The sequence below is a fragment of the Pipistrellus hanaki genome (genome assembly GCF_964339955.1).
Source record: "Pipistrellus hanaki genome assembly, chromosome: 1".
NCBI classification, from domain to species: domain Eukaryota; kingdom Metazoa; phylum Chordata; class Mammalia; order Chiroptera; family Vespertilionidae; genus Pipistrellus; species Pipistrellus hanaki.
Genome location: NC_140503.1, coordinates 188681918 through 188694179, shown reverse-complemented (window position 1 = coordinate 188694179; position 12262 = coordinate 188681918). Strand labels below are relative to the sequence as shown.

Sequence of the window (12262 nt, the reverse complement as noted above, 5' to 3'; positions counted from 1 at the left end):
AACTTGTAGTTTTCTCCATGGTATGACGTAATAGTGAGAATGATTACATTGTCTGATGGAGTTGTAATCAACAAACTAACGAAATTGACAAACACACACCATTTGGCAGGTTTGACTCAGGGGACTACTTTCACTAGAGTTTGTCTGTATTTCTGTCTCCTATATTTCCAGGAAAATGTAAATCTAACATCAACCAAAGTAGAAAATGTCAAAAGTGTAACATAGGCACATAAGTTATATACTTAGAACCTCATTTGGGAACAAACTTATTGTCTAATTTTGTCTACTTGAAGTGAATAGTAAAATGAGTTTGCATTCTAAGTATTTAAATTCTAAGAATTATAATTTTTCGTGCAATTTAAATAATCTTTTCCCACTTTCAAAAATAAAAAATTAAATAGTCTAACTTCCTCATCCTCTAAAATGATGGCAATAAATTTTGTCCACAATCATAGAAAATAATTTTCATCAATAAAATATGTTGCCAAAACCAGTTTGGCTCAGTGGACAGAGCGTTGTCTGTGGACTGAAAGGTCCCAGGTTCGATTCTCGTCAAGGGCATGTACATTGGTTGCGGGCACATCCCCGATAGGGGAAGTGCAGGAGGCAGCTGGTCGATGTTTCTCTCTCATTGATGTTTCTAGCTCTCTATCCCTCTCCCTTCCTCTCTGTAAAAAATCAATAAAATATATTTTTTTTAAAACACACACAAACAAAAAAATAAAATATGTTAATCTATTATGACATCCAAATTTTTCCTTATTAATAACAGCAAATGAACATTCTTGCTTGCATAATACTCACCTCTTTTCTTTTGCTCGCCACCATCTTCTTATCTGATCTTTGGACACTTGCAGTTCCAAAATAATCAAGCACTGATGTATGGGTAAGTTTTATTGGCGATAAAGGCTTATTCTTGGTCTTAGTGTTTTCTTCATTCTTTTTCATGTTTGATGCTCCAAGATAACTATTTGTAGATCTTCCATTCTCTTTTGATTTAGAAGCCTTCTTACACATAAAGTCATCTTCTTCATCTAAAATGGAATATAACCAAATATTGTTTGATAAACCATCAATTCCAATAATATCAAGGAATCACTTCAACCAGCCCTATTTCTTTGGTTCAGTAATTCACAAGAGAACACCCTTTGGTTTGGGCTAATATAAAAAAAAAAAAAAAAAAAGAAGAAAAATCTAAAAGGTAATCATGAAGACTATGTCTCTTCACAAGTTTGTGTGTAAAGCCACATATAAATGGATCTTGTCTTCCTCTCAAGTACTCCCTTGCTCAACCAGGAGCATCTGCTAAGGTTTTATATATCAGATTAGAGGCCCAGTGCACAAATTCATGCAGCAAGCAAAGACCACAAATAGAGCGCTCCAAACGGCCTAAACACCAGCTACATTCTGAGGTGGAAATACAGCTCTACTTCGCTGCCCGCCCTCGAACCACCTCACTCTCCCAGAGGCAGAGCTGCTGACAGATAGACAAGCTGTCTCTCCTACCTCAGCCTCACCAGGAAAAAACATGGCCGTGTTCTGCATGAAATTCGAGCATGTACTTGCATCAGACTAAGCAAGAATTGCAGACATGGCCCCCTTTTCTCTGATAACCATAAAATAAATAGCTCTCCAGGCCGCTTGGAAAGAAGGAGCAATTCTACTGAAATAGTTATGAAAGGAGAAAAAAGACTGACTTGCTTGATTTGATGCTTACTTAGTGCCCTGTGATTTGTGCATTTCCCTATACTCCTTACACTTATGGGACTAACATGAAAAAAGTCAATTCCTGTTCCTAAGCATGGGTCCTTCTTATAAATATAAAGGATCTCATTAAGGTGACTACTAAAAAATATGGTGCTCACTAAAAATCACAGGCATATCTGAAAGCATTATGTCATCTTGCCTTGATAAAAGTAGAAAACCTGGAAAAAAAAGCACCATTCTGCAGTTACTACAGTATGGCTTCTGAACTACTTTAGGCCTGGCCCATGTGGCTCAGTTGGTTGAGCATCATCCCTGCAAGGAGAGGTCGCCTGCTCAATTTCCCGTCAGGACACATTCCTGGGTTTTGGGCTCAATCCACAGTGGGAGCATGCAGGAGGCAGCCGTTCAATGTTTCTCTCTCACTCCTCTCCTCTCTTCTCTAAAAAATCAATAAAGACATTAAAAGGAAAAAAAACAAAAAAAACTTTCACCCTTTGTAGCCTTAAAAAGGCTATACTAATATATTATGGAGAAAGAAGGCAAAAGAGGCCAAGGATTAGAACAATGCAATTAGCTGCCGGAAAAAGGCAGTCATTTAACAAGTGTTTCTATGACCATCCTCATGTAAAATAAATATTTTATGAACCTACACAATGTGTAGAGATTAATGTTCCAAATAAAATTATGGTTGTCTTTCTTTTTCAACATTTGTTCTTATTTCCTAATGAGCCTAAATTTGTCAGAAGCCAAAGGCAAAATGTGTTCTCTTCTTCCCAGAAACTTGTAATAAAGCAGTGAAAAATAAATCTAAGTCAAATTTCTGACATCTAGTTGAAAATCATAGGCAACTGAACACTCAGAATCTCCCTCTAGGCAATCTGTCTCCTTATAAAAACGCCATTTATTTTTATTTATATACAACATAACTGCAAATGTGGTAACAATCACCAAGTAAGAGTATTATCCAACATATAGCAGAGGAACTGGCTGGGAGAGAAGATGCTTTGCCACTCGGAGTTAGAAGCATTCATTTATTTAAAAGGATAACAAATGGTGATCTCCCTCCTGGGGACACACCCGTGCCTTTCCCTTCCCCTCCCCTCCCCTGCACCACCACCCAGGCACATTACCTTTAGCTTCCTCACTCCCAAACTCCAAGACTCTTCCTTTACCTCTAAAACGTGTTTCCTAAGCCCCTTTCTTCCAGGAATTACTGTTTCTGCCTCTTAATTTACCCAATAAATGTTCTCTTACCAAAATAATAATAATAAATAAAAGGATAACAAATAAAAGAAAGTAACGTGCAGGTCCATATAAAAATCTATTTACAAGCCAAAGGGGGTGGGGGTGGGGGTATAATACTGGAGTTCATACTGCTAAGAGTTTGGGATTCTGATTTTCTTTCCTTCAGTCTGGAACACACAAAAAACAAACTAATAGAGAGCATGCTAGAAAGATCTGATCACAGAGATTTAAAATAATTTATTTACCAATATGTCAAAAACTGAAAAGGAGCCGGGACCGGTTTGGCTCAATGGATAGAGCGTCGGCTTGGGGACTGAAGGGCCCCGGGTTCGATTCTGGTCAAGGGCATGTACCTTGGTTGCGGGCATATCCCCAGTAGGGGGTGTGCAAGAGGCAGCTGATCGATGACTCTCATTGATGTTTCTAACTCTCTATCTCTCTCCCTTCCTCTCTGTACAAAAATCAATAAAATATATTTAAAAAAAAAAAAAAAAAAACTGAAAAGGAAATCTGAGCCTTTTTCTACAAAGTTCCTTTTCAATACTCCTTCAGTCAATAAAACCTAACTTGTCATTTTGGTTGTAGAAGTAGAGAAAGACTCATGCGTGTGCCAAGTCTCAATAAATATCTGTTAGCCTGTCCAGTGCACTCAATGGTTGAGGGGTGACATATGAACTAGTTCAATTCCAGGTCAGGGGACATTCCCGGGTTGCAGGGACCCCGCATGCATAGTAGCCCATTAATGATTCTCTCAACACTGATGTTTCCATCTCTCTTTCCCTCTCCCTTCCTCTCTGAAATCAATAAAAATATATTTTAATAATATATATCTGGCCCTAGCCAGTTTGGCCCTAGTCAGTCTGCAGATTGAAAGGTCCTGGGTTCCATTCTGGTCAAAGGCACATGCCCCAGTTGTGGGCTCAATCCCCAGTAGAGGGCGTGCAGACAGCAGCCTATCAATAATTCTCTCTCATTGATGTTTCTATCTCTCTTCTCTCTTCCTTCCTACTCTGAAATCAATAAAAATATTTTTTAAATAAAAATATATATCTGTTAATTAAGTGGATGGAAGTGAAATGAAACATACCATCTCTTCACCATTTCTGTAATGAATCAGATATCCTATACTTCAGTATGCAGGAAAACTCCCACAACAGATAATTATTTGGATTTGGCTCAATATGTCAATAATGCAGAAATTAGAGACCCTGCCATAGCCTATCAGAAGAGAATTTGGTGGATGTCCAGACATCCCTTGTTCTAATATTCATCTCACCTACGAGATGCCACAGTACCCAACAGTGTGATGAACAAAAAGTTCCCAGATACTGCAGAGGTCCCCTAGGAAGCAACATCATCCTTGATTGAGGGGCACTAATTATGGCAAGATGAAGAAATGCAAGATAAGTAGCAATAGCTACCAAGACTTATAAGTAGTGATTGAACAGCTATTCATAAGAAATTGGACAGCTAGACCCTGGGTACTGACAATGGATTGTGGCAATTTTGTCAACTTTGTAAAAAGTTTATTTGTCCCTTAATATTAAACAATTTTACTAATGATTCAGAAAGAAACACAAAGACAGGTTTAGCAAATTTGAAGAAGACAGGAAGTCAAATGATATGGAAAAAATAAGTGGATGAGAGACACTGAAAGAACTACTTGGTTCTTCCACAGGGAAGCTTTGTACAATCTTAAACTGAAAATTGCTTTTTTTTACTCTAGTAAAGTGTAACTTAGGTACTTTAAAATAATATTAATCTAAAGACTTGACTCACCCTCAAATACACTAACCTAGTTTCTTTTCTACAGAGTTTTTAGCCCACAATCAAAATTAATTTTTCTAACAAGTTCAAGGAAATGTAATACACAGTGCTTAGTTTCCTCTCACTTCGAAGAAATTTTTCTCTTTCAATAACTACAGGTTTCCCTGAAAACATCAAAGAAAAACTCTCTATCCAACAAAGAATCCATTCCTATTTGTCTGTACACAAAACTGTATGTCTCTAAAAACTAGCAAAAAGAATACTATACATACATCACCAATAATATTTTCTGCTACTATTTTCTCAAGTCACAGGTCACTGATATTACATAGTAACCTGGAGAATACATTTCTAATTTTTTCCCATTTAAATAGCATCAAGAGCACTAACTACCCCTGGAATTACATATTCAATTAAGATGATCAGTCATAAACAATTCTCAACACAGAAAAAACTCCCATCATTTTCAACCAAACACCAGCCCCTGATGAAACTGGATAGTTCAAGGTCATCTTTGCCAAACAAAACTCAAGGTCTCTCACTTCATTAAACAGCTAAAAGTAAATATATTTACCCAGTACAACAGTATTTGGTTTTAACCAACTCACAAGAACTTTTTACTAGAGTCAATGGTTAGCTATGAAGATATTTATCAGCAGATTTTTTCCTTTTCCTATATTTGGGAGATTCATGTAGTTAGGTACTTTAAAAATCAATAAATAGTACAAGATAGATTTAATAAAATAAAATGGTGAAAAATATGTCATGGAACTAAATGATAAGCCTAAAGATCTGTACAATAAGATAGCCTAAGAACTATATAATAATATAAACAAAAGCACTTGAACTAGGTTATTTTCTAAATTAAGGTGGTTTCCTCAATATGTTCCTCATTGTTTATAGAACACTATGCAATAGATATAAAATGCAGGCCACATAGCAATTTTAAATTTTCTCATAAAATAAATATTCACATTCATGTTTTTAGAAAGGGTGAAATTAATTTTAACAATATACTTTAACCCAATATATCCAAATTAATATCACTTCAATATGTAATCAATATTTTTTTAAAAAAGATAATTTACCTTTTTTTTATACTATGCCTTGAAATCTGTGTTTTACACTAAAACCACTCTCAATTTGGTTTAATCACATTTCAAGTGTGCAATAACCACATGTAATTAGCAGTACTTGACAATGCATATAACATAAATGACGTGAGTGAAATACAATTTCTAAATTTCTAAAGCACTATTATATAATGAAGAGAGCCCTAAGTACTTAGGCAAAGCAAAAAGTCTTCAGCATAACCTTCAAGGGCAGATATAGGCATACAATAAAATCAAACATAAAAATAACAATTAATACTTATTGAGCATTTACTACGTGCCAGACTCTATTTTAAGGCATTATCTTACTTGATTATCACAAAGGTCTCTGATGTGGGGACTAGTAATATCAGCATTTTACAAATGAGTAAACTAAGACACAGGGAAGGTGAATGAAGACTTAGCCCAGGCAGTCTGACTCAGGAGCTCATGCTCTTTTACACACTACACCTGCTATGCTGCAAGAAAAATACCCAAATAACAAAGGTTGGTGTATAAAAGATACAATATGGAACAATACAGCAAAAATCCTTTCTTTGGGAATTAAAGGTTTTAAAGTGGAATCATGTCACATAACCCTTTTCCACAAAAACATCCAATCTCCAACTAATACAATTTTAAATCAGAATTTTTATTTTTAAATAATTATCACCACAAATATTTTTTAACTTTATACTGGTAATCTGAATATTTATTTATGATCCAGTACTAAAAATTTACAATTTTAGCTTAACAAAAGGTGAAGAATAACAAAAGAATCATTTTAAGGTCAAGAACATTCCAGATTGTGTATTAATTTCAAGAGACTGCACTTGTTTATTAAAATTCATTATATTTCTGATTTTATTATGCTAGCTATATTACAGACTTATTTTTACATATGAAAGAAAAAGAGCTTATTTTCCTCTCATTCACCTATCATATCAAGGAATAAAAAAGTATGAGGAGATAAAACAGGCAAGAAAAGAGCTAGCTTCTTTTCTAATTCTAAATTCTAAAAAAAAGCAGAATACTATGTAATACTGAACATCATATTAGATGGGTACAAGGTGCCCCAAGATTTTTAGCTAAAGCAAGGGACAATGCTCACTTTCACCGGTCCATGCCATCAGCAGAAGGATATAAACATTGCCTAATGTTTATAAAATTTTCAGTTAAAATTGCTGGCCATCTCTTTAGAAAATAATGTCCAAAAATACCTGGTCTGAAATAAATCCCATGTTAAAGAGAATCTGTGATGAGAGCTTAAGGTGTCTGCCCCTTCTGTGTACCCAAAAATCACCCGACAGCGACAGCCTTGACCCAAAAGTGAAGGCCATGACTGTCTGCTCACTAACCATGCTGTCTCTGGAAAGCTTGATCACACCACCTTCAGTTACTTAATAAACCTATCAACATACTGTTTTTAGAATCCCTCCCACACATTCAAAACTTCACTAAGGTAGCCAGAGGGAGGGAAGGGGACTCTTAATACAAGAGTTCATTTACACAATGTGCCTGAACAGATATTTAGCAATAGAACAAAAAGGTAAAAGAGTTACTCTGCTATCTGCCATAATGAAGAAATAATTCAGCTTACCAAAAATTTTACATTAATATACAGTATTCCCATCACATACATTTTGTCTTTGTCTGAAGAACTTCATCAAATAAATTGTCTCAGAGAACTTACAAAACTAATCTATATACATACTTCTTTATTGATTTCAGAGAGGAAGGGAGAAGGAGAGATAGAAACATCAATGATGAGAGAGAATCACTGATCAGCTGCTTCCTGCACACCCCACACTGGGAATTGAGCCCACAACTCAGGCATGTGCCCTTGGCTAGAATTGAACTCGGGACCCTTCAGTCCACAGGCCAACGCTCTATCCACTGAACCAAACTGGCTAGGGCCTGTGTACTTCTTTTCTTTTTCTTTTTTCCTCTGACTGCCTACATGTCAGTCACTAGGTCTGGCCCTTTCATATTTATCACCCATCAAGTCTTCCCAACAAGTCTATGCAATCAGTGTTTCTGCTTTAAAGAAAGAGAGGCAGACTCACTGAGCATTAACTCAAAATCACACAGCTGTTAAAAGGGAACCAAGAGTGTACTCTCTGGGCAGAGCTTCCGACCTTCCAAGTCTCAGGTCCTTCTACAACACACAATGTTTTTTTCTACTTCATTCCCTATTTACTGACTAATTTATCTATCAAGTGTACCTTTTATACTCGCAAATAATGGCCCATACATGTAAGCAAAGTTTTAATGTTACTCATATCTCTGCACACCTTAACCTTTATTTGCACAATTCAATGAGAAGCACAATAACATAACACACACTGCTTCTCTCTAAAACACTAAACACACCCAGTATCCTTACCTGTTTCTGAAATGTACGTAACAGGATCCTGCCGCAGGATTTTACCAGGCTTAGACAATGGCAATTTTTCTGGTTGCTTTTTGGCATTTTTCACCTGTACTGTCTCCTCTGACTCTGAATCTGTATATGCGAGGAAAAATAAAACTTTGAAAGAAATGTAATACAATGTGTTTTTAAAGGGATTATTGTTAACCAATTCCTCAGGGTCACCCCTTTGAAGCACATCTCTTTTGTAATTCTCACGGATTACTTCTTTCCCAGTGTGAAGCCTTTTATTAGTTTTCTATTGCTCTTGTAACAAATTGTCACAAACTTAGAAGCTGAAGGCAACACAAAGTTTTCATCTTACCTTTCTGTAGGTTAGAAATCTGAGTTTCATTGGACTAAAATCAAAGTGTCAGCAGGACTGATTCCTGTCTGAATACTCTAGGGCAGAATCTACCTCCTTGCCTTTTCCAGTGTCCAGTGCCTGCCAGCATTTCTTCACGGCCCCTTCTCCATCTTCAAAACCAGCAACATTAGGCAAAGTGCTTCTCATGCTGCCATGTCTCCAGTTCTCTGACCTTCCAGTCAATCTCTCTTTAACTCTCTTCTGCTTCGCTCTTCCTTGTTACTACACTGTGCCCACCCAGATAATCCAAGACAATCTCTCCAATTTAAGGCTTTGTGATTAACAACTTTAATGCAACCTACTACTTTAATCTCCATTTGCCAGGTAAACTAACATATTCAGAGGTTCCAAGAATTAGGGCAGACATCTTTGAGGGCCATTATTCTGTCTCCTGCCACCTAATCACCCAGAGCCCTTAAATACAAATCAGGACAAAGTGTAAATACCCGGTCCAGTACCGAGCACAAAATTAAGTGTTTCATGAACGTTAGTGTCCTTCCTCTTGATCGTGCATTTAGAAATCCTATCTCATACTACTCTATATTGTATCCAAAAATTATTGTATCCAGTTTCCAAAAAAGAAGGAAACTCATGGGAAATGGGGATATGTGCTCTTTTCAAATTTCTTATGCCCTGGTCGGATGGCTCAGTTGGTTGGGGCATCATCCCATACACCAAAAAGGTTTCAGGTTCCACCCCCCATCCAGGCATGTACAGGAGGCAACTAACTAATGTTTCTCTCTCTAAAATCAATAAAAAAAAATATATAGCCTCAGGTGGGGATTAAATTTTCTTACAAAATACAGCAGTAAGACTCAATAATCACACAAGTACTTTTAAAATTGAGTCCCAATTCTTTGTCATCACTATCAAAATTTTGACAATCTATAAATGCTTCCTTAGGTTACATTTTTAATTTTAGACTTCACACCAAATGGATTTTCTCCACAAAAGCAAAACATAAAACCTTCTGAGACCTACCATTATTTAAAGATATAAAAGGCATGCATAAAAACTCATATTCCCTATCTTAAAGTTATATTCAAAGAAAAACTTTACAATTGTGTTTGTCCTATTTTAAATGCAACAAAAAAGAACAAACTCAAAAGCACAAAAATTTAAATTTAGCTCTCTGTTTCTAAAGCAATATTCTAAGGCACTATTTTTCAAGTTAAGCTTCTAAGAACCTTAGCTGGACAAGAAGGTAATATTTTATTTAAGTAATATACTCAAAGTAAGTTGAAGACATTTTATATATACTATACATGATATATCCCTCTCTAAGAAGAATCTTAAATGCATTAATATAGATAGGATCTAATAAAGTCTGCAGTATAATAAAATTGTTTTTTACCGTATCGAGCACAGAACCTTCTCACATGAGCACCTATTACCATCACAGATAGCTGTGTGTCTCAGAACACTGGTTTGAAAAACTGTTCTAAAAATAGAAAATAATTTTAAAGCTCCTCAAAAGAAATATTACCTGAATCATAGATGATCCTCTTTTTCCTGTTTGGTTGCTTCTGTTTAGAGTCATCATCTTTACAAGAACTATTTACCTATAAACATCACAGTATAATTAGAACATAAAGAAGCCTACATATAACTTAGTAGTTTTTTCCTCATTAGATTTAGGCTCAGTGATTCTCAACTAGAAGAAATTTTGTCCCCAGGAGTCATTTTTGCTTGGCAGCGGCAGGGGAGAGGAGGCTAGGTTTAGTGGCATCTAATGGGTAGAGTAGAGATGCTACTAAACATCCCATAATGCAGCGTTTTTCAACCGCTGTTCCGCGGCATGTTGCCTGGTGTGCCGTAGGTGCAGACAAGACAAGAATTTTATAATTTTTCACTATTTTGTTTACTTAATATTTCATAATAAAGTAATTATAAAATACTTTCTTTGTGTTTATTTGATTCCTATTCAAGAGAATTACTTTATATATAGTCAATATAGGCACAGAGTTAAATTTTTTAACATTTTCTAATGGTGGTGTGCCTCGTGATTTTTTTCATGAAACAAGTGTGCCTTTGCCCAAAAAAGGTTGAAAAACACTGCCATAATGCACGGGACAGTTATCCACCAAAAGAATTATCCAGCCCAAAATGTTAGTAATGCCCTGCTTAGGCTAAAGAATAGGCCAGACCATATACATTACTTATACATCACATCTCTAACATATTCAGATTTTCTAAAAAGCAGACAGGAAAAAAACTGACAGAAAAAAATCAATTGAAGGTAGGATCCTATTTCTAGCCCTTATAATAAAACATCAAAAGTATAAAAACAATCCACTAACTGCCGAAACCGGTTTGGCTCAGTGGATAGAGCGTCGGTCTGCGGACTGAGGAGTCCCAGGTTCGATTCCGGTCAAGGGCATGTACATTGGTTGTGGGCACATCCCCAGTGGGGGGGGTGCAGGAGGCAGCTGGTCAATGATTCTCTCTCATCGATGTTTCTAGCTATCTGTCCCTCTCCCTTCCTCTCTGTGAAAAATCAATAAAATATATATTTTTTTAAATAATTCACTAACTTGCAAGGAAATGATAATTCGAATACACCACTGGACTAGAGGACAGAATCAGAAGAAATTACTATAACTCAATAGTAAGAGAAGAGGGTATCCAAGAAGGGAGAGAGCCACAGAAGGAAAAGTCCAAATCCTATCAATAATCTTAGCCAAGTCTGGGACTATCTCCTAAAATATGTATGCATGAAACAACTCCAAGTGTCCGGCTAACATTAAAACAAAGATTTCAGCTGCTGCCCATCCCAGGGAATACAAGAATCTGGAGTTTGAGTTAGGAGTTCATTGCCTGCTAAATCAAAAGAATCCAAAGTACCTACACTATATCATTCACATGGCAACAGTAAAAACCAGGATACAAAGAAATAGGAAATATAGCTGATGGTGGTCAATTTCATGTAACAACTTGACTTGGCCACAAGATGCCCAGATATTCTGAGTGTTTTTATGAATTTAAGTTTTGGGATAAGTTTACATTTAATTTGATAGAGTAAGGCAGATCACTCTCCTTACTGTGGGAGGGTCTCACCCAGTCTGCAGTATAATAAAACCAGGAGAAAAGGTATTGAAGGCCTAAAGAAAACAGAAGGCTGACCCTCTCCTAAATATAAAAGAATTCTTCTTTCCTGACTGTCTTCAAGCTGAAGCATCAGTGTGTCCTGCTTTCAGGCCTGAACTGAAACGGGCTCTTCCTGGGTCTGCAGCCTGCCAGCCTTCAGGTTTGAATAACACCACTGGCAATCCTGATTCACACAGGCCTTTCGACTCTGAGTTGAACCTCACCATCAGCTATTCTGAGTCTCCACTTTTCAACTGTGGGTCTTGGGACCTGTCAGCCTGTATACTCAAGGAAGTCAATTCTTTAAAATAAATCTCTTTACACACACATACAAATACCTTACTGGTTCTGTTTCTCTGAAGAACCCTAATAGAGATTTTGTTACTGAAAAGTAGAGTACTACTGTAACAAACACCTAAAATATGGAAGTGACTTTGGAACTCGGCAATGGTAGAGGCTGGAAGAGTTTTGAGGTACATGCTAAAAAAAGCTTAGACTACTGGGAAGGGGACCGATGGTAAAAATATGGACGTTACAAGTGACTCTGGCCTGACTAGCATGGCTTAGCAGTTGAGCACCAACCTATGA

General features: G+C 36.6%; 1 protein-coding gene across 1 annotated transcript in view; it reads right to left on the bottom strand.

The window, feature by feature from the left end:
- The window catches only part of RFC1 (replication factor C subunit 1), a 66312-nt gene that overhangs the window by 34392 nt on the left and 19658 nt on the right, over nt 1-12262 (bottom strand). The window contains exons 3-5 of the mRNA XM_084900599.1: nt 10074-10149; nt 8197-8316; nt 805-1034 (exon numbers count right to left, since the gene is read on the bottom strand). Of these exons, the coding sequence (XP_084756725.1) occupies nt 805-1034; nt 8197-8316; nt 10074-10149 (426 nt within the window). The remainder of the gene's footprint in view (nt 1-804; nt 1035-8196; nt 8317-10073; nt 10150-12262) is intronic.